Consider the following 23609-nt stretch of genomic DNA (forward strand, 5'->3'; position numbering starts at 1 on the left):
CCACGACAGAAGGTAATTGCTAGATGCGTCACCACCTTTTTATCTTGGGAAACTTGGCATCAAGTCATCTATGGAAGGATGCACGGTAAAACAGTGTTGTTGTTGCTGCTGCTGCTAAACAACTAGCAAAATAATAGTTAAAGCTAGAATTTATTGCTCTGGATTTAACTCGCAGAACCACACCATTGTGTACAAACCATTAATCTCCATTGATGCTCAGACATGATTGTCTCCTTGTGTCTAAACACACAAAATACAAGCGGCTATCTGTACAGTTTACAGTACCGAAACACATATATTTGAAAATGAAGTATAGATATGTTACTTTGCAAAGATACATGACTTTATAGCAGGGGTTTACCCAAACTTTTTTTTTCTTTTTTTTTTACAGCCACTTTAAAAATAGACAACAACTTCACTAGAATAGCTAAGTTACACCAAAGAAAGAGTCGGTGGACTGAACGTGAAGAAGCTGGCCAATTCCCCAGGCTCCCAGATTTTTGACTTTTTGCTTTTGAGGAAACCCCTATACATAAATGAAAATAGTATCTGAGTATATTCTTCAATGGTGGACTAAGCAGTTTCTTAAAACAAGACTTTAGCTTGCCATTCACTTCCGAATGCCTTGAAAATAAGATACACTACTGCTTAAAAGAACCATCGGAATGCTTCAGCGCTGGGAACAGGTGTTCTCTAAAAAAGAAGCAAGAAAACAAGTTAAGCTTTCTTTTGCAGCATTGGCATACTTGAGTTCTTCTAGTTGTTCTTTCCTTTACATTTTAGGCATACTTTCAGTTATCTAGGAACAGCATGATGCCTCACATTGCTTGACAATTCATAGACACATCCTTTCCCCAAACACACCATTTTAGGATCACACGTGAGACATCGTATTCAGTATACAACACACCTAAGGTGCTGTCCTCTCCTTAGTTAAACAAAGTAGTCATGGAAATGTAAATATTGCTAGAGAAAAGAATCCTGGAAAACAGACAGTGCTTTTAGAATAACCACACAGCTGTACAATGGTTTCTGCCTGTGCTTTGGCATACTGGATATACAGTTATGTCTTGGTGGGTTTGCAGGTTAGGTACATGCTTTAGTAAGAATACTTCTTTTGATAGGGGAATAATGAAGGCGTGGATCTGCCATTCAGATCACTTTGTGCTGTGTCTACAGATGCCTTGGGGGCTGAGGATGATGTTTTCAAACCTCAGGCCGGTCACATCATTCCGCATTTAGGCTGCAATGCAGAAAGCACTTAAGCACATCCTTGACTTCATTTCAGAGAAAGAAACATCCTAACTGACTTGAGGGGGGGAAGGTGGACTGCCCAGAGTGACCAAGTACTTTCTTTCGCACACATGCTGGACCTTGGCTTACATAGAAATAGTCTATTTGCAGAGTTGCTACCCCTACTTCTCTCCACCTGCTGTTCCCTCCCAGAGGATATCATCCACTTGCATTCAGGTGCCTTCATGAACATTTGAGAATAGGCAAGTTCCTGTCACAACTTTAAAGTGCAACATACACGAGACACTGAAGCGCTAAGCCTGCAAGGGCTATGTCACCCCTGCGAGGTACTTCTGGCCCTCAGTTTTCTTCAGAATCAGAAGATGCTTAAAGTGCTCTTGAAATCATCCACCCACATGTCTCTTCTGCAGAACACATGACTAGGCACTGAGCAGGGAGGCAAGAGCAAGCCCTGAGATGACTTGGTATCAGTCAGTCCCAGCTCACAAGTACTTTTTTCACTAAGAACTGTCCACAGATAGCAGCATCACACCTGATGATATCCCCCTGAAAGCAGAACTCCAGAAATTTGCAAATAAATATTTGTAATGAAAGAGTTGTCACTGATTTTGCTGGTGTCATATATAAATACTATGTCTCCCTTTGAAGGAATTCTTTCATTGCTGTTTCAGAGAGAACCTTTTAAATGTTTCCCTAGTTTTTAAATAAAAACCCAAGAAATCGTGGAGCCCACAGTGTGCATTGTACTTGATGTCAGAATATTTCCTTCTGAAGTGCAGGAACTGCTCATTAGTATGGCAAGTATTTTTTGTTGAATAATTAGCCCATTTTGTGATAATCAGGCTCAAGCAGTACATGGCTCCTCTTTTTCTAAAAGCCATATAAAAGGGGAGCTGTTATTGTTGTGTTTATCACTCGTGCCCATGGAAATACCAGAGACAAACAAACTTCCACTGTGCCACCAGAAGTTTGACCTGTGGTCAATTCAATACCCACTTCCCCTCAACAAATGTTAAGCTTTAAAAAATCATCCAAAAATTAATTTGCAAGGACAATGAGCTTTGTTTTGAGGTTTGTTCAATACAGCTGCCCTGACCAGCATGAGTTTTCTATGTGTCAGTGGTCCAAAAGTAGGAATGGCTCATACCCATCTTTACCAGTCCCTGTACTGCCCCATTAAGGGTGTTTAGCATAAGCACAAGTAGTGACAAAGCACAGCAGCCCTGCTCCCCGAGTACACTGAAGAGAGCTAATGTAATTGCTAGACCATCCGCACCAGTCTGTGTGGGCTGTAAGATGGCTGCTGAGAGTGAGGTATACAGATTTATAATTTATAAGGAGGTTGAACTGCAGAAGAGGCTGGAGTTCGGAACGCCAGGAAACAATCACACAGATAAACTGATCTCAAAAGGACAGGCAAACATGCAAATACATTAAACTCAATAGATTGTCTTCACCTGAAAACTAAATGTAATACTCCACTGTGGGTCCATCTGCCTAAACACAGAACCACAGCTAGACACAGAGATTTAAAAACATAGTGACTGAGATGGCCTTTGTTTATTTTCTTGCAGCATCAGGTTGAGTCACACGGTCAGACATTGTCATATCAGCTGGAAGTAAAGGTGCAGTGTCTGATTAAAAGGTCATTCAGACCTTTAAATACACAGAATAATACTTTTGAAGGGCAAAGCTGTGGTTTAATATGTGTGCTTTTGAAAAGCTACCAGATAAGGAATTTTACATCTGCGTACCAAGTTCTAATTAAAGATACACATTTACAATTAAATATCCATTGCGCTAACACCCTATTTTTGGAATGAATTATTAATCCACGCTTAAACAAAAAAGAAAGCTTTTAAAATTGAAGAGGTGGATCACATTAAATCTAAACCAATTTATGTGATGAAACCCATAGATTTTACCATTCCAAGGATCAAGGTTATTTCCAGACAGAAGGAGACCCTTCAGCCCATTTAGTGGTTCAGCACACCAACATACAAGCTTAAGTGCAATGACCATCTACCGCCTGGCTGTATAAATCCGGGAGTCCCAGCTGGGGAATCAAATTCTTGGCAAGATTACAGCACATTTCTGGATCTCTATGCTGCCAGCGGCGAATCGTTATCCTGAGTGACAGGAAAGACAGATTCCCCCGGAAGCCTGGGGAGGGGTGGTGAGGAGCAGAACCAGAGCTGATCAGCGTGGTTTTGCTGTAAAAGCCTTCACTGCTCGTGCCGGTGCAAATGCTGACAAACGGCAGGCTCGCTCCCAGGAGGATGCTCAGAAACCCATAGCCCCAGCTCCTCTGAGCGGGTAATGCCATAAAGCGTGGTGCTCGAGAGGATTTATCCCTGTGCAAACCCAAGATGAAATGACCTTCCACGCTTTCAAACTCCTTATTCTGTTCCCTTCTTGCCAGCTTTCACTGCAAAAGATGTAGCTCAAACATCTGAAATTTGAGATTTTAATTGTTGCCTTGAAATACCAGCCTCACACAGGGCACCGAGGACACTATATTTTTGGAGGAGGAGGAAAAAAGGGCAACCTAAACCAACAGAATAGTTAAAAATCCCTTCAATTAAGCAGCAACAGAAAAAAATGATACCCATTTATCTGTCCTGGTTGCCCCTCACAGAAATGTTGAAGCAGACCCTTGCCAGATGTATGTGCATGCATGCAGTGGCAGGTGCTGTGAATTCCTCACCAGATTCTCCAATTTGACAGCTGAGCTCTGTATCTCTACTGCAAAAGCATTCCTTAAAGAATGATGCTTCCCACATCCCCCCTCCAGGTGACCAATAAATTGATGCAGTAAGGCAAGGGATGCCAGCCCCATCCCTTGGCAAGTTCATGCCTACAAAACCTGCCAGAGATGCCTGCCTCCTTGGCTCTCTGGGTCCTGCAGCTCACAGCCACCTTAAAGAGATCAGGAATCAATACAGTTATCCGCAGCTGCTCAGGATGTCCGAAATTCACAGCTGCATAACCAAGACTCACTGTAAGTCATCTGTATTATTATTTTCTACCAGGCTAGGGAATCAGATGTGTTGAGATGAGCCACATTCAGAAATAAAATAGAATAATAAAACATATCCGAGCACTACATAATTATGACCTAATACTTTACTGATGTTAAAAGATGTTGCATTAAGTAAAAATCCTTTGATGTTTGATCCATGAGCAAAAATCCTGCCCTCATTGAAGCAAACTCACATGATGGCTACAGCAAATTATTGGCTCTCCTCATTCCTCTTGAGGAGCCCTGGCTGAAATGATCCAGATCAACAGGGGCCTTTCGGATAGTATACGGCAGCTGAGGTACATTCAACAAGATCCGGGCTACCTGACAGTCTTTATAGAGACCTGCACAACCACACAAATATAGACAGTGGTGAAGGGACTTTGCCCTTAATGAAATCTTAAATTCACATGGCAAGGCAAATAAACCAGTGGATTTCCCAAAGCAGTGGGACTGGTGCTGGGCACACAGGAAGAAATGACCTCACCAAGGTTTGCACAGAACCCCACATGAGCTTCCCACCCTGAAGGACAATCCCTTATTGAAATACCTTCCACAAGAGGAGCAGTTTGGCACTTAGGCCAATGGATGTACAGCATGAAATTTGTCCTGCTAAGCTACATACATATCTATGAGTGCTTGTGTATCTCAATACACATGTACATATATGATCTATGATCAGAGATGGAGAAGTCTGGTGCTCCATGGTGGCCAAAAGGTTCAGTTAGAAAGTCACAGCCCCTACACAAAATGGAATTTAGATCAATCAGCAGCCCAGCACAGCAAACGTTGAGCACCACTGGTCACAAACCAGAGACTGTATGCTTTTCTTACACCTGTGCAAATGTGGGGTACACACCTAACCAGTCCCTCAAAACTCACACAACTGCCCACAAGAAAGCAAACTGTCCTTTCACATGTAGCCACCTTGTATTTCCAGCACTGCAAGTTAATTTAGGTATCAGGTTGATCATGCAAATGACATCAAATATACCCACAGCACTGGTCTCACATAAACTGTGCAGAATCTGGTGCGAATCCATGTGCTCCAAAACTCACTTTCCATATGCAGATTCCCTCTGGAAAGACCCTTTCCCAGCCAACCACCAGGCTGCAGGGCACATGTCGTGGCACGGAGCAACACCATGTCCTGACCCGCTGGCAGGCACTGTCCCAGTGGCAGAGGCAGCCCACCGCAGGGCGGGTGGATGCCTGCCGCCTCTCCTGTGCCAGCCTGCTCTGCCACTGGTGAATGTGGTCTGGACAGCATCTCCCCTCCTTACCTGCCTAAATACAGAGCTACCCTGACAGAAAAGCAGCCTTTGAAAGTATCTATGGCCTACTTTGTTCCACTCATAAATATACATTACCTACAGCAATGACTTTGGGGAAAACCTCTCGATGCTCAGATTCAGCTCACACAAGAGTCTCCTTGAATGTTTTTCTTCAGGCAAGGAGGCTCAGGGGCAAGAAAACTGTGTGAACTGCATCTCCTGGAAATGTGGGAGGAAGGAAAAGGCAGAGCCCAGTGCTCAGAAGGGTCCTCCCAGCCCTGGATGTACAGCGAAAACCCCACTATGCCGACACGGAGGGGGCTGGCTATGGCTGCAGGGAGACAAGATGCTGCTCCTGTGCACACCACAGCCTGGGCACACGTGCACGCTGGCTCTGCATGGGAACAACTCACACCTCAAACCCCTGGCATCCTCCCACCCAGCCACAGGCCCCCAGGAGGAACATGCCGGCTCTGGGTGAGGTGTGAAACAGTCCACGAGGCTGCTGCTCCCCACAGCTGCTGAAATCCCTGGCTGCCCACCAACGCTGTGCTCCTGCTCACTGTACGTGTTATCAGGCAGTAACAGATGTCCTCTAATAACAAGCTTATTATTGGACTTAGCAGATAAAAAAGGACACACATGCCAGGTCAGAAGCTCGGTTGTGAGTTTGCTTCCGCAGCCCACCTTAAAATATCTCCCCCACACCTGAGCGAGGGGCCTGTCTCCCTGCACAGCAAGGATGAGATTTAACATTTATTTTAAAAGTCAGCTTTATTTGCTCCGAGAGGACGTGCATCTGCGGGCTGGCAGTTATTTTTTCACTTGTGCTGCGTATCTCTCAGACCGTATTTGAGACAAACCAGATTTAGAACATACCAGATTAGGAAACTCATCTGACTTTCTCTGCCGCCAGCTCCAGCAAGTGAAAAGTAAACCTCTGCCACGGGACATTGCAAATTGAAACCTAAGAAATGTACTCCTAAGTCGGGGCTGTGTTTTGAAAACCCAGCTCCTCTCAAATAGCTCACTCAGAGGTAACCTCAGGGGCTTCAGTGGGGATAGCTGAGGAATAAAGGATTTATGCCCATGGGCCTGCCAGCGTAAGGCCAGATACTGCCACTCAGACTTGGCACCAGCAGCAGGCAGTAGCTCCCCAACTAAATCAATAGGATTAGTCTGAGGAGTAATGTATTTCTCCACAGGAGAAAGAATGAGCAAACGTGTCCCTCATTTACATTCAGTACACACCATAGTTTATTTTATACATTAATTTTTTTTTCACTTTATATATGAGATTAAATTTAGGGAATAGGTAAACAATTTCACTTTTCTGATCTGAAAAAATGCATACCACCACTGGGGAAAACAGATGGCAAATACAGATCAGAAATCATAAGGAATCCAGACTAACACTGTCAAAGAGAAGCAGCTCAGTCCCAGGAAATGCTAGTGACAGAAGCCCTCTCACCTACAGCCAAGAGCAGACATGCTAGCTTTCAGTGGAGCAGCTCACACACTCCACCACTGGCCTTGAAATCCCCAGGGGGCAGCTCCAGCTGCTAAGCATTGCTTGCACTGAGGCTGGCAGGCACAAGCATCACCCCAGGATGCAGGCAGAGCCCTGGAAAGGAGCACATTTCCTCTCCCCTTTCTCTCCTGGGCTGGCAGTAATTGGCTGTGGTCGCCTTCCAGCACACTCCCTCCCTTGTGCCAGCACAGCTCTTTTGGCCAGCAAGATGAGGGATGGAGCCAAGTCTCCACCTCTGCTATTCCACTTGCTCCCAAGGGGAGCAGCCGGCTTCGCCGCCGGCTTCCCCGTGCCTGGCATCCTGCACGTGGGGCTGGCAGCACCGGGCAAGTCAGGGTCGGGAACTCCTGCCGTCTGCTACCCTGCAGCCGTGTTCCAGCTGGCCATGCTCCGGTCTCAGATGGGAGCTCCTAACAGCTTTCTGGCAAAGGGAGCAGGGAAGACATCAGAGGTTTGGGTTTTCAGGTTACGGGGTCTCTCATACCTCACTGCCAAAGGGGATTCACGTTTCTTTCCCTATTCCTACATCCCTCTTGATTAGTTTGTGCAGTTCCTCTGGGTTTTCAGCTATCCCTGTACCCGAGGATGGAGCTGCTAAGCCTGTTAGAGTGCCCATTGAGCTTATGTGGCTATTTTGCCTTTTTTATTATTTATTAGTTGCATTCCAGCAGGATCCGAAGGCCTCAGGCAGGGTGAGGGACTGTGTCGGTTCTACTTGTCCAGCCTCTCAACCAGTAGGTCTGGCCTGTCTCCTGTTCTTTCAGGGATGGGGCAGGCTTGTACTAGCTCTAACACAGTGTTACTTCAGAGCCAAGACTGATGCTAAGCAGGTCTGAAAATCTGTCACTCAGTGCTCCCATACTGACTGTGGGAATCAGTATCAAACAGCCAGATGTTTTATCAGCATAAAGCAGAAACCTCTGTTACCAAGAAAACTTTTATAGAGCCATTCTTGGATGCAGGCTTGTTGCCATCATGCAACATGAAACCCAAAACCCTACAATGCGAAAGACACTAAAAAATGGAACATCCACACCACTACTTAGCTTCTGCTTTCACCTAGGACCCGCCTGGTTACTTCTGCTAACTCTCTTCTGTCAGATATTATCAACTAGAAGTGTGCCTGCCTTCTGCAATGGATGTACCGTGTGCATACACCTCCCCCTCTCTCTCACACACACACAGCCATTCACCTTTTCCCTAATCAAATCTCTGTGAAGACCATCCATCAGTCCCTATCATTTATCCTTCCCCCACACACAAGCTCACAAAACAGAATTATTCTTGTTAACATTCATTCCATTAATGAGAAATCCCTGCTGGTTCATCATCCAGTGGTACAAGTCTATGCACTCGCAGGCTGACATCTCTATCATCATCCAAACTGCTGCTCTGGGGTACGGTAATCTCTTACAGACTGGTCTCCAAGCAGAGGGGAGGCACGTTTCTCAGTACCAAACCTAAATTTAAATCTCTTTCCCCTAGAGCTGCTGGGGCTTCAGCATCTTTTTCTCCTGCACGGAACCTAAAACCGGCTATGATGCCTCATTGGTTAGCTAACTGCTTCTGTCCTTTGGGATTTTTCATACACTGTTGATAAAACAGCCAGTGAAAAATATATCCAGTAAATGCCTGGACTCTGCTTGTTTCTTTTTCTGCAAGATTTGGGGGGGGTATGAGGAGCAGAATAGAATGGGTGAGACAAAAATATATAAATTCACCCAAATGCAATACTTGGACCTGGGCTGAGGGAGTATTTTCAGCCAATGCCAAAGACTAATTACAGATGCCAGCTTGGCTGACTTCCTCAGAGCCTGAGAGCACCATGTATTGTCCCATTAGACGCAGGGAGAGGATCAGCAATGCAAACTCTAATACAGCAGGTCACCACAACTCCTGACTGGAGGGGGAAACATTAAAAGATTATGAGCGGCTCTGAACCTCATTCATTCCTGGGTATGTCTTCTGAAATTTTCAAGGATGACAATTAAGACCCATCTCAGTGATTATTTTCATGACACTGTCACCTCTGCTGGACTATGACCTCCAATTTACTTTACATCAGCTTCCAAGCAACCAGCCAACTGTGATCAGTGCCTCCCGGAGCTCAGATGAACGGGTGACTTAGAGAGAATAGGTTTTACATCATTACTAAGCTTGTGTCATTGAGTCTGCACCCCCCCCCCCCCAGTGGTTAGCTATTCAAACACATGACCCTTCTAAATATATTTTCTCCTCTTTTGTTCACTCCAAAACCAAGAGCCTTTGTCTGACGCTGCTTACTTTGAAGATCACATATTTAACAACATACAGTCCTTGCCTCTCCTTCTCCATTACTGACCTAACTGTACCATGATAATCACGCTCTGCCCTCCTTGTCCCTTCTACACAGATAGCTAAAGCTCTTCAGCCCTCTGCCAAGCCTGTAACTGCCAAGGTGGCTGCACCACCTTTGCAATCCTCAGCTGTTAGGATGTGCAGAAGGATGGATGCTAATGAACCACAACTGGTTTGGGATATTTCTTTCATGACGATGAAGCAAATTCTTTGTGTTAACATAGTGCAGACTGATGTGCTGTCAGCATGCTCCAGCCTCCGTAGGACATGCAGTACACACCACTGAAGAAACCTCTAAGTCCTTGTGCAACAAATCATTATTTTCAGCCACTCAATTTCAAGCATCCCTCCTGCTTTCACATCTGTCAGCCTGTCTGTCTGTCTGCTTTTGTCATTTCCTTAGGTCTTGAAGAACTTGCTTGGATCATGCAACTCCTCCTATACCACTTGCTCACCCCAATACCCGAATTATCCCCATAAATTCTAGTCAATTCAAAAAATTAATTAAAGCAACTGGATTACTTTATCAACAAGGGCATATGGAAAGCCTCTTCTGCTGTATAAAGTCTTGGCCTTCCCTTGAAGAAGTGCTGGGAAGAAGGTTACCAATAAGCTCTTCAACTGCCTCACCTGAATTACTAATGGTAAATCCCTGGCTCATAGCAGCATTTCATGCTCTTTTCACTGGGGACATCTCACTGCCATCTTCAGCACTACCACTGTACCCAGACCACAGCAGTCTGGAACTGAAAGGAATACTACTCTGAGACAGGAGAGGTGCAATGTTTTAATATGTCTAACATTTCAGAGACTGAAATAAAGGAAACATTGAGTAGAACACGGTAAAGAATAAAATCCTATGGTGAGTAAGGGAAAGACATTTGATGGGTTTGCTGCCCACCAAGAATGCAGTATCCAACACGATCCTTTATTCCTTTTATGTTCTCATATCTCATTTGACACTGGAGTGTCTGGTTAAATAGAAATGAACAGAGAAACTCTGGAAAACTGCAAAGAAAACAGGCTTCATGCATACCTGGCTCTGGATTTTTATGGTGTTAATTAAGAGGATGCCTAGGAGTTCCAGGGAGGAGAAAATATTTCCCATAATGTCTGAGAGTAGAAGTTAACAAGCCTGCCGGGATCTTTTTAGCCCCTGCAGAGCTAAGGCTTCAACATTATTAAATGGCTGTCACATCCAAAGTATGGTGCAGCATAACTCAGTACACAACAGAAAGCACAGGATGCTGAAATGGGGGATGACTTTAGATTACACCACAGAGCCATTCAATTTCAGGACAGGTGTTTGCATGTGACTGAACAAGATACGGCTGTGCAAAAACAATAAAGGTGCGCAAAAGAAGGGAGAAGACAGACACAGCAAGCTGGGCTCCCAAACAGCAAAAAAAGTGTCAAACGAAACCACATGCTTCAAGACGCTGTGGTTCAGTACGATCACTCAAAGCAGATGAGCTATCAAAACCTACAGACACTACAGAAGCAGAGAAGCGCTTCCTTCGGATGGCGGTACTCCTCAGAAGACATGGCATCTGCTGGCACATAATTTTTTTAGCACATAATCAAGTGACTCAAGAATTGTAGCAACTGAGGCCAAGTCCCAAGGACTTTCTTACACTGACATAAGTTACTTTCTTACTGCTCCTAGCTCACTTGGGTACATGTGAAAAGCTCATCTTAAAGCCTTTCCCTACGCAATCAGCAGCTGCTTCCCACTGCAACCAGCGATCGAAAGGATTATGCTGTATTTGATGAGACTTTAAGGTATACATACATTCTAGGTTTGCCTGCTTAGAAATATTTCCCCAAGCCTAACTCTTAAAATAATGCATGTTAAGCCAGTTTTCTTTCTACAGATACTCTTTTTAGGGTATTTGGAAAGGACCTGTTCGTAAGTCATTGCTATGCATCAAATGCGTGACACGGCGTACAGAAATTAATATCTACCTTTTCTTTAACTCCCTTACAGCACATTTCTTTTAAAACCAAAAACACAGTAAGCAAGATGTTGCTCTTCAAACAGGACTGCTTTCTGACACCCCAATTCATTCTCCAAGTGAGCAAGGTCTTCCCTGACTTCAGTGAAGGTATTAGGTGTCCACCTAGCAAACGGAACTGCATGGGAAGTGGCCAAAAACCCCAGTAAGATGAACACACATAATCAGACAGACAAAAATTGATACAGCTGTTTACTGTTACCCACCCCAAATTAGCAGTACATAACATGATACAAATATACCTGCTTAACTGAGTTTCCCTATATGAATGAGGCATGATGTGTATAGTCCACAATACTGTATGAACACAGAAATGGTAAGATCTTCCAAAAGTCCTGTAGCTGGCAGAGGTGTCCAAGTCATGACGGTTCTATGCACCTCTAAGTGAGATACATAGTCCAGAGTGACTCAGACAATTGGGGGGTGGGGGTAGGGAGGAAACAAGTACTTATTATGGTAATTACTGCTGTAGGAAAAAAAAAACTGGCTTCATTCATCATCTTTCTCACGACACAGGCAACTTGTCCAGCCTAAACAATACACAGAGATTTCCTTATGTCAGCTTATAAAAGCAGACTAACCAGTCATGACACTGAAATCCAAAGTCTGGCACAGAACCCTGACACCCCAGCTGCATAACCTATATAAGTACTAAGAAAAACGAGCAGAGAAATAATACTCAGTGCAATCAAAATGCAGAACCACCACAACCAGTTAACCTCTCTTACCATATGGACAATTTCACTGCAAACCATCATAGTTCAGTGATTTAAAGCAAGAAATTTCCAATACAAGTAGAAAGCAGTGTTTGTATGAAAGAGGCTGTGAAGCCCTTGAACGGCCTTAAAGTTTGCTGAGTCCATTGAAATTCTTTTCAGTTCAGTACCAAATCCCACCACTAAGAGGTTCCTTAGGCAGGAGAAACTTCATTTTTGCCCCCATATCAAACAGCACTTTACCTAATGTGTATTGTAAATTGAATGCTAACGTCATGGGATTTGAGCACCTTCCTTGCTTTATAAGCATCACACCAGGAAAGGGAAACAACAGCATATGAAACAGTAAACCAGGTGACATCCAACTCCATCTCTGAGGCTATCCCTTGAGTTCCATAATTTGGCAGAACTCTTCACTAAGGAGACCAAAGGCCAAACTCCTCTAGGTTCTCAACATCTTCCTCAACCCCACATCTCCTACCAAATGCAATGCATTCCTGCCTTGCAAGATGTGATCCTAACACAGAAGGTCAAATAGATTCAACAAGACTTCCAAGTGGCACAAATCAGGCACCACAAAGACGCCTGCAGCTGCTCTGGACACTGCTGGAGGTGGCAGGAGGGGGCCTTGTGCTGTCCCCAAGAACCTCCAGAGGTCACAAGGAAAATTCATCACCGAATGTATGTGTATCCCAGACACATGAAATCTGGATGAAGGTGACAAAAACCATTGCAAAATACTCAACAAAGGTCAAACCTCACCGTGCTCCCTGTCAACACCACAACTGTGCTGGAAGCCCCCACTGAGAGCACTGCAGTCACCTGGTAAAGGCTCTCGTATGGTGCCAGCAGCCAGTTCCAGCACCAGGCACCCTCCCTGCATGTTCAGGCCTGGGAACAGATAAAACAAGAGCATCCTCACAGGGTACAACAGGCACACACAGGGAGGATAGAGTTAAAAAAAAAGCCAGCATTCAAGGCTAATGAGGGCTTTATAGTCGATAGCCAACGTGAATGGCGCTCAGGACAGACTGCAGCTCTTACTCCAGCCTGTAAACTTCCTGGGACAAGGACTGCTTTTTTGCTCTCTTGCATGGTGTTTTAACATGTGGAGATCTGGCCAGATGGAGGGCTATGAGGCAGCGGCAGGGAAGAGAGAAACACTGCCATACAGGAACACTGCAGTGAAGAACAGCCACACAGGCTACAGGGTGGTCTTTCTTTCCACCTTCCAGCCAGCCACTTGGATCGCATTAGCTGCCTGCTCCTTATCAAGCTCTTCAGTTCCCCCTCATGTTACTCAATTCCATCATGCTGCTGCTTAACTTATGCATGTAATTTAAAGTTGGATAGACAGCGGGGAAATTGCTTCCTCTGAGGCCCCTACTAATTGACCCCTATCCACAGAGCTCAGCAGTCTTCCCTTAACAGCACTCACATGCTCTACCACAACACGAAGTGCAAGTTCGGAGGTTGCCAGCGCAGCCTCTCTCCCCTGTGGCAATGCCATATGGTGTTAAGATTTTCAGGATCAGCCGCCGTTCCTGCTGGAATCAATCATCACAACCCTATCCCCAGCAAAGTCCATCTCAGACTCTCACTGGCTTGAAATAAGGTGAGGTGTCTCGGACTTGGATGCTTGCATTTACTATTTCAGATCAGTATGCAAACGTTAATAGCACACATATCAATTAGCGGGGCTGTAACAAACAAAGCAAGTGGCACCAGCTATGGTGACAACATGCCCAAACAGCAGAGAGTTCATATGTGGGCTGAATCCTTCAGACCCTGCCAACGCGAGTCAGCCACTCTGCCTGACTTTGCTGCCACACTAATGAAAATGAGGAGAGGGGCAACTGAGATTCATACACTGAATCAGGATGGTTTACTTCAAAGGGAGGGGGACATAAAAGTAACATCAGGCTCCTAATCTTCATAACCTGCAGCAGAAGTTACAGACAGTACCAATCAGAGGAAAATAAGTAGTCTCTATGGGTAAATAAAGATTATGTCTCTTTAAACCAACTGTAAATCTGAATGAACACAGAATATACATACACAAGTAGGCAGCGTGCAACGTGACGTCAATCTTATTTTTATAGATTTATTATTACTATACATAAAATTTCCTAGTAATAACATTCTATGAAAAATACTAGAGCATAGGGACACTTTTAACGTGAAAATGGTACAAGAAAAATAGAGCAAAAAATAATTCAAGTGTTTAAAAAAAAATGCTGTGAGGGAAGCATTCCATTAAAAATGCAAGGGTCAGAGACTGGAAAGCATTCATGTGAATCTTTGATTCCATGTATTAACCTTGAGAGTTATATCCTATGCTTTCATTGCACGAGTAGGAGATTTCAAGGAAGAAGAGAGAAATGGTTTCCGTGGGATCAGCCAGCTTACTGTTTACTGGTATCATTCTCATTCTTCGTTTATTTCAGTTTTAAGCACAGTTCCGCCCCCCTGCCTTGAATCATCTCCACAACTTGCTGCCACTGTTGAGCCTGATTCACAAACCTCCCGAGTACATAGCGGAATGTGAGCCCTGGGACCATGCCTGCAGGGGTGACCAGGGATTACCCACATGGAGCTGCTGCCTCTCCAGCAGCAGAGGCCAAAAGCAAGCTGCCCTCGCTGCCAAGCCCTCAGGTAGGCCTTGCCACTCTCCAACACCCTTCCAGGTGGTGGCCTCACAGCCAGCGCAGTGCAGCTGCACAAGTGCTTCAGGCAGCCCTGCTGTCATTCTTCATTAGTTAATTTAAATAAAAGGAGGAAGGAGAAGATACAAGGTAAACTAACACATAAGACTTCAGTTACTCTGCCTCTCCTACTGACAAACCATGTTTCTGCATGGAAATTAGCCACATCGTGTGACACAAGTTTGTGGTGGGCCACAACCTGCAGGGAAGGTTGCCTTACTGACACCTCTACAGCTGGAATGAGAAACCTGTTTCCTTTCACTCAGAGTACAGCAGCAGAGGAGTTTTTGTGTTTACGTATCCGTCAGAGCACAAAGAGGAGAGAGTGAGAATGAAGAAGTGAAGGCAGGTGGTTATGAGAGTATGCAAGTGGCTAATTAAACCATGGGTTTTACTAGTCACAGTGGTTAAACAGTTTTAACAGGCAGCATCCTCATAACACGCCTGAGCAGTTTTTAAGGCTGTCGAAAACCTCTGTCAGGAGCAAGGAAGCTCTGGAAATGTGCTCAGAGATGCACACAAACCCGTAAGAGGATCTGATAACGCACAAATTCGTTTCTTCCAGAGATAGCTCACTCTCTGCACAAATCAATAAGCCATCAGAACCCATCATTTATCACAGACATTAAATCCCAGCGGTGCCCTGGTCTGCAAGCCCAGTGAGGGACCTGGCATACAAGGCACCCTGCTGCGGGGTGGTGTGGGAGGGATTCTCTATATCTCTGGTTGGGGGGAGTCTCTTTTGGGCTGTACTCATTATAACCTATCATTAACAGACCGGGGCATAAAGTATCTTCTTTGCGAACTTGCTACAAAGCCCACAAAGGCATATCATTGAGAAAAACAAGGGCTGAAAACCCAATCCTAGTTTCTTGCACCTGGGGAGTCCATCCTGGTTTCTGCATAGGTGACAGTGGGTCACCACACTCTCACAAGAGCTAGGATGCTTAGCTACAAATGGAACTTTCAGCAAGGACAGTTCACTCTTGTGAGGAGGAATTCATTGGTTGGTTTGATGGGGCTGGTTAGGAAAGAGTTAATGGCATCAGCCAAATGTCAGCTAACCCCACAATGTTGCTTTTGTCCCATGGAAGTATTGCTCCAAACGCTGTCATTCTATTTATTTAATGGTGATCAAATTAACGGGCTCCCGGTGTTGCTTTTTCCCTGGAATCCTTTACCCCACCTCCTCCTTCTTGAAGAGAACTACAAGCAGCGAGTAAGGGAATAACAGCCCTGCACACACTCACACACACAAAGAGAGGGAAGTTGCAATTTCTCACTTAGCTGCTAATTTCTGTGACTACAAACCTCGATGTCACCCAGCAGACATTGCTCCTTTGTACTAAATCCATCATCCCCGACACCTTCAGATGCATCTGTGCGTCTTACCAGCAACACTATAATTTTAATAATGACAAGGGATTAAGGATGATTACTAGTCTTTCCTCTTGCTTGTTTCCTTTGCCAAATGGTATCAGCCCATTGCCGTTTTGTGTATTTGGGTTCCCATTGTCTGTTGCACCCACTACATGAACTGGAATGTCTGTGAGATGGGAGCTCCCTATCTCTCCTGCATCCAGCGAACCTGAAACCTGTCCTTACAGCTGTGGGATACATAATACGTTGTCAGTGCCGAGGACGCATCGTCAAAATAACCGTATGTACGAATCAGTTTGATCATCCCTGTTCTATTTTTCCATTGTTTTATACACTGTGAGCAGGTTATTTCGTAAAAGACACTGCCAAAGGGATTAACGTGGGCACATTTCACCCACTACCAGGCTCTAGGGCCAGCTGTCTGTCTCGGACAACCTGCTACCAGCCAACCTGGAGATGAGCTCGAAATTGCTTTTCCCTGAACTTCCGACAGCATGCAGCTAAAACTTTCCCTTTCCCACCTCCCTGTCCCCACAGACCGCCACGAATCTCCATTAAAACATGAGAATGAAGAAGAAAATGAGAAGAAAAGGAACCAGAGAGAACCAGCAGTCTTATGGGAACAGCACGGCAGGTACACCAGGCGAGCAGCGTCTCGTCACGGCCACGGGCTGGCGGGGAGGGGCCGGCGCCCCGCGGCCGCCCCCCGGCTCCGCAGGGCCGGGTCGCCCTCGGGGGCGGCTCTCCGTCCCTCCTCGGCGGGGCCGGCTGCCGGGGGGCACCGAGCTCGGCGGGGCGCCACGGGGGGCGGCGTTTCTCATCCCTGCGGGGCGGAGAAGGGGCGGGCGGGCGGCGGGGCAGCGCCGCGGGGGGGCCGCGCCCGCGGCGGGGGCACCCTCAGAGCCTGAAGGAGGCCTCGGAAAAGGGATGCTGCATCTTGAAGCTAGACAAGAAGCACTGGAGGGGCGGGGGCAGGGGGTTGAGGAGGGACGGCGGGAGGCTGGGGAAAAAGAAATCATCTCCTCTGACCTCTAGCGAAGTGCCCGGTTTTTTCTTAAGCTCTTCACATTTCCTAAATTTGCAGATCTGATGTCCCGTTTTGCGGTTCCTGCAACTGCTGCAGACTCCACAGTTGATGAGCCGCTTGCAGGGCACGCACACCCCGCACCGTTTCCGCTTCTTCTTGGCGGGGTTGCCCGCCCCGGCCCCGGCCCCGCCGCCTCCTCCGGCCCCCCCTCCGCCTCCGCCGCCGCCACCGCCGCTGCCTCCGCCGCCCCCCGCGCTGGCGGCGGCGCCCAGGGCGGAGGCGGGCGAGGCCGAGGCGTGGCTCTGCGGGCAGTCCGCCAGGTTGGCGATCTGGAAGGCGCTGTCTGTGACGGCGGCCGAGGCCGCGGCGGGGGAGTGCAGGGCGGTCATGACGATGACCCCGGGGGGCAGGGAGAGGCCGCCCAGCGCCGGGATGGCCGAGAAGGTGCCGACGCGCTCGGGGAGGTTCATGATCTCGGCTTCGGCGGCGCCGCACTTGAGCTTGTTCATGCACTCTCCGGCCAGCGGCCGGCAGTGCTCGGGGGAGAGGGTGGAGAGGAAGTTGCCGTTGGCCATGGGCAGGGCGGGCTGCTCGGCCGGCGGGCAGCCGGGCTTGCCCAGCCGCTGCGAGTCGCTCCGGTGGTGCATGCCGCCCCTGCCGGCGTGCAGCGAGGAGGCGGCGGCGGCGGCCGCGGAGGCGGAGGCGGCGGCGGCAGAGGAGGGCTTCCTCGCGCCGCCCGCCGCGCCGCCGCCGCCGCCGCCGCTGCCCCAGAGCATGGCGGTGGCGGCGGCGGCCGTGGCCGTGTCGCAGTTCCAGGGGGACATGCCGATGCGGGCGGCGGCGGCGGCGGCGGCGCTGGGGAAGATGGGGGTGGTGATGCGGGCGATCTTGGCCGCCTGCGGGAAGGCGCCGCCGTTGGTCTTGTAGAAGGTGGCGAAGGAGCGGTACCTCTCCATCTCCGAGTTGTAATCCACAAGGCTGTTGAGGGCCCCCTCGGGCAGGTGGCTGTCCTTGGGCAGCCCCGGCGCCTCGGGGTTGGGGCCGCTCTCCACGCACACGTTGGTGTTCATGGTGGCCGGGGAGGGCGGCGGGCAGGGACGGGGCTGGAGGGTGGGGGGCCGGGGGGAGAGGGACGGGGCGAGGGGGGCTGGGGAGTCTGTCGCTTAATCCTCCTCCTGCTGCTCCGGGCGCATTGCCGCCGTCGGTGCCTGGCCGGGCAGCCGCTGCTCCTGCATCCTCACGGGAGCTGCCGCAGCTGAAACACAGAAAGTCATTTCCGAGGGGGTGCGCGCGCGGGGGGCGATAACGGCCACCCCGGGAGAAGGGGGGGACACGGACACACTCGACACGACGGGGCTGGGGGGGGGGGGGAGCGAAGGGGACGGGGATGAGACACGGGGACCGGGAGCTGCCCACCTACCATCTCCACCGGGGGGTGTGAAAAGGCAGGGAAAGGGAAGGAAAGGATAAATAAAAGGAATTACAGAAATAAAGAGGAAAAGGAGGGGGTAGGGGGGGAACCGCCAGCTGCCACCGTGTCCTTCTGCACCCGGCGGCAGTGAGCTGCCTGCCCGCACCGCCGTTGGCTGCTCGCGGGGGGAGGGGGCGGGGGGTAAGGTTAAAACCAGAAATAATAATAATAGTAATAAAATAGAATACTTAAGGCGGCAATTTCACAGCCTGCGATCCCGGCGCCCGCAGCTGTGCTGAAGGCGGAGTGCTCATCCCCATCCCAGCCTCCGGGGAGGGCTCCCCCGCCCCGGGGGGGCAGCCCGCGGGCACGGAGCTGTACCTGCCGCCCGGCCCTCTCGGAGTAAGGCGATTTTCCGCTTTGGGGCCAGGAAAGTTTAGGAGGGGGCAAGGAGACAGTGCTGGTTTTAAACACCCCCCCCCCCCCCCGTCTCCCTCCCCCCAGAGGTGAAGGGGGGGGGGGGGTTAGTTGATGGCAATGAGAAAGGGACATTATAGCAGCTTGCCTGAACTAAAGCAAAACATAAACATAACTTAAAAAGCCCTCAGTTTGTGAACACTGCCTCTTTGTTTTCCAGATGCTCTACCTGAATAGTTTATAGATATTTCCAGCATCTTTTCTGATGCGAGGCTACAGATCAGAAATGTTCACTTGGGAGGCATTCGTGGGGCTGCGTCTAGTTTCCAGACTCCGGTATGTTTAGTTCAAAACGGTTATCAATTACGGTAATTACGATCATAATTAGATTAATGAACCGTTGGCAGCCCGACCTACCGAGTGCAAAAACTTCGCCTTCCCCCGACGTCGTGCACTAAAAGCGGGCTTTATGTAAACAAATCCAGATGAGGGGAACGTCAACCTACAGAGGAAACCTCGCCCTCGGCCGCATTAGGGGCCGGCGGGCGTCTTTCCTTCGGGAAAAAGACAGATCCCGAGCCCGCAGGAGCCACCGCAGCGTTCCCATGTCAGGGACAAACCCGAGCTCCCGTTGCCTCCAGAGCTCTGGTGGCAATACAAAGGCTGCCCCGGAAAGCTCTAGGCTAAGCGGCGTCTTCTGGAGGGATGCGAAGGATTTGCATATAGGGGAAAAAAAAAAACAACAACAAAAAACAAAAAGGAAAAAATCCCCTCTCCCGTTTCCAGAAAGGAAAACCTAGCCGCACGTCCTCGGTAACAACTCCTCAATAAAACTAGTTGTGCCAGCCATGTGTAGGAAAGCCACGCATCTGGTAAGGAACGAAGCGTTGGCGTTCAGCCCTTTATGCCAGAAGTCGGGGAACATTCGCATTATCTGCCCTGTCGTCTCCCCCCCCCCAACCCCCAGCGTCAAAGTGGCTTCTCTCCACAAAGCTCCCCTCTCTGTGACCGCCTCCCTCCAAAGGTTTATTGCCACCAGGAGCGAGAAAATGATGGTGCCCACCAGCCGGGTCATTATTGTTTAATCGATGCAGCTCCGGAGCATGAAAAGGGCACCCGAGACGCAGTTATGGATTTCTCCCCACCACCACCCCCTTAACTATGGCCCTCTTCTCCACGAATGAAAGGAATAAATAGAAATCGCCAGCCGGGCTTTGCGGTTCTGTCCCTGCTTGAGCTAAATGTGACCGTACATGTTCAATATTGCACGTCTGCTCTGCCAAAGACAGAGAGATCAAAGGTCATATTTAACATTCAGGAGGAGGGGCGGGTGCAGATTAATTAATAAATTAATATAGCGGCGCCTTTTATTGCCCAAGTCTGGCATTAATCTACTTTTACGATCCCAGAGGACAAGAACGAAAAAAGAAAAAAAAGCCCCCGACAAAAACACAAAATTAAAAAAAGAAAAACAGAAAACCCACACCGCAAAAAAATAAATTAAGAAAAAAAATATAATTAAGCCCAAAACAAGAACCCACGACGGAGAAGGGGGAAAGGAGGACGGAGGAAAAAAAGCAAACCAGTCACTTACCAGGCTCTTTATTTGGGGGGGCTTGAGTGTGCAGACGCTACCAGCCTGCCTGCCTTTAATTAGTTGCACATCAGTCCCTAACACAAAGAAGAAGAAGAAAAATATCCAGATGTGCCTTGGCAGCTCCTCAATTACAACTTTGATACTTGTAAACAAACTGCGAGGGGCGTTGGGGGGGTGGGTGTGCGGGGGGGATAAATTAAGCCGCCGATCCACTAAACAAATACCTGTGAGTGGCTTTTCTTCCCCCCTCTCCCTCTCTCTCGTTGCAGAGAAAGGAGGAGGAGGAGGAGGACGAGGGGGGAGAGCAGGGGAGGCGGCGAGGAAGGAGCAGGCACAGAGGGAGGGCGGGATGTGTGTGTGTGTGTGTGTGTGAGTGCGTGTGCGCGGTGGTCTCCTCGCCGCCGCGCTGCTCGCCGCCCGTCTCCCGGCGCCCGCCCTCGCACACAGCGCCGGGAGTGCGTGTGCGTGTGGCGGAGCGGGGGAGGGGAGGGGACGGGCGGGGGGAAGGAGGGCGGGCGGGAGGCGGCAGCGGCGGGGCGATCGCCGCCGAGGTGAGGCAGCGAGCGCGGGGCGGGCGCAGGGACGCGGACAACCGAGGCGCCGCCGAGCGCTGCCGGGACCGCCGAGCGGCGCGCACGGGCCGCAGGGCAGCGCGGGGGCCTCCGCCGCCCCCCTGCCGTTCCCTCGGCGCGGCGGGGCGCTGCGGACGGCGGCCGCCCGGTGCGGGGCTGCCGGCGGGGGCGTGGCCGCGCCGCGCCGCAGAGGGGAAGGGGGGTGCGGGAGCAGCCGCGCCGCCCGCTTCCCCCCTCCTCACCCCCGCCTCGCCCGCAAAGTTTGTGCCCCGGGAAGTTTCCCCCGGCTCGTCCAGCCCGGAGCGGCTCCCGCAGCAGGAGGTCGGTGCCCCGGCGAGCGCTCGGCGGCGCAGCGCCTAATTGTTCAAACGCGTTTGCGTATCCCCGACAGCCACCACCCCCCCGCCGCTATTATTGTTATCTTTGCAGGCGTGTGAGGTGTTGCAGGCTTGGGGCATATTTAGGTGAAACGGAGCCAGGTGAACCGTGGATGTTTGCAAGTGGCTCGGGCATCACTGGAAGCACTTCCCGAGTCTTTTCCGTGAGGATGTTTGTGCCAGCAACCAGGAGGCACGCAGCACCTGTCCACGCAGGCCACATGGATCCCGCACCCAAGCACCCAACATTCAGCCAATTCTCTCAACAAGCTGCTGACATAGCGGTATTGCACACAAACTCAGCAGTTCTTAAAGAATTTAATCAACTGAGAGTATAAAAAAACCCAACCAAACCCACCTGCCTTCCCTGTGCCCTTGCGAGCACAGAAAAGGGCCTGTATTCACTGAATAAATTATGAATCACAAGTTCTCCATCCAGTTCCTCTTAGTACCTCCAGAGTGAGTGTTGGCACTCACAAGAGACCTTCCTGCAGCCAGTGCAGTCACTAAGCAGTTAAGAACGGGGTATCTCTGCCAGGGAAATCATTTTAGTCATTTATAAATGACAGGAAAAGAAGGGGAAATCATACTGTTTTATTGGCTTTAAATGTAAGGAAATGAAGGCTTTATTCACAGAATGAAGTTTCACTTCTTTGCTCCAATCTGAATTCAAGCTTGGAGTGCTCAGCGCTAGGGAATTACCCACAGTAAGGTGCTGCAGGGACTTTCTCCCAGGAGTGGTAAGGAGAGGTGGATTTCAGCAGCGGGGTTTGGCTATGACCAGCAGCCTTGTGGTTGTTGTGCTCTCACAACTGGTACAGAAGAGGAACAGTTATGGTTGAGAGAGGGTAGCTAGCAGATCTCTGAGAAGTCTCACCACTGGCACATTATGGACTGGTATGCTTTCTTTGGAACCAGTGCCATTTATCCAACTAATAATCTGGCTCTAACCACTCAACATGCATTTTAAAATCTCCCAAAACATGTATTTACATAGTAAAGCGTAACCTCCCAACTAGCTAGGGTTGTCCCTTGTGACAGTTCTGCTGCCTTTTTCAAAGTCTTTTCTGTTTTGATACATTTTAAGATGAGCTTATGGAGGAAAATACAAATGAGGGGAAACAATGTTTCGCTAATGTCACAAAGTGACAAAAAACAAGAGCTTTTCCTGTTGAGGTTCATTCCCTACCACTTTTATCCCAAATTAGTTGTCAAAAGCCACACATGATGCTCCAAATACTAAGGATGTTTTTCAAATAGACTTCTCCTGAACTCCAAACTTCCTTTAATCACAACCCAGGTCTCACTTAAGCAAGCCTTTCTGAGTTCATTTATTACTCTTGAAGGGGTTACATTTTTAATAGCCTAAAAGAGGAAAAGGGAAAAACGCTGATGATTTTTTCTCATGCATAAAGAAGACCATTTAATGTACTTTTTAATTGTCATGTGAATTAAATTGCAGCACTATATATAATCTTTCTGCTCTGGCCTGGAATAGTTGTACACTCTCCTGGTGTCAGGGAAGAAGTGTGGAATCCAGTTCAGGTGGGTTTTCTCTGAAAACTTTTGCTCAGTAGAGGTTTTCATTGATTGTCCTCAGATATGAATCTGTTTTATCCTGCAGTCTGCCCTGAGTCTGGAAGCCAAGGAGGACTGGAAGAATGGAAAATGTACAGGTGTTTATTGGTGAGGTAGCCAACCTTCCAGCTACAACTTACCTTTGACAAGTCAAGAATGCAGTTCCAGATTGTCCTTTTCACCATAATCTGTGCTTTGATGGGAGGTGTGGAGAGTTAAAAATCACAGGCTTTGTTTTTAATCCAGAAGTCATTCCTATTTTGCTTTTAACAGGAATCCAGCGAGAACAGTACATTGCACCATTGTCACCACGGGAGCTGCCCCCGCCTTTATAAATATTAAGGTTGTTCTGGAAGAAAGTTGCAGACTGCTAGCAGGGTCTCTTTTTCTAATATT

At 48.6% G+C, this 23609-nt stretch overlaps 1 protein-coding gene across 1 annotated transcript; it reads right to left on the reverse strand.

Moving 5' to 3' along the window:
• Nucleotides 1-360: 360 nt before the first annotated feature.
• CXXC4 (CXXC finger protein 4) lies at nt 361-18331 on the reverse strand. Its single transcript, XM_034064795.1, has 3 exons — nt 17530-18331; nt 17264-17457; nt 361-693 (listed from the first exon to the last, which is right to left on the reverse strand). The coding sequence occupies exons 1-3, from the start codon at nt 18329-18331 to the stop codon at nt 649-651; spliced, it is 1041 nt and encodes a 346-aa protein (XP_033920686.1). The 3' UTR covers nt 361-648.
• Between the last annotated feature and the right edge of the window lie 5278 nt (nt 18332-23609).

The sequence above is a fragment of the Melopsittacus undulatus genome, chromosome 7, assembly GCF_012275295.1.
Source record: "Melopsittacus undulatus isolate bMelUnd1 chromosome 7, bMelUnd1.mat.Z, whole genome shotgun sequence".
Classification (NCBI taxonomy): domain Eukaryota; kingdom Metazoa; phylum Chordata; class Aves; order Psittaciformes; family Psittaculidae; genus Melopsittacus; species Melopsittacus undulatus.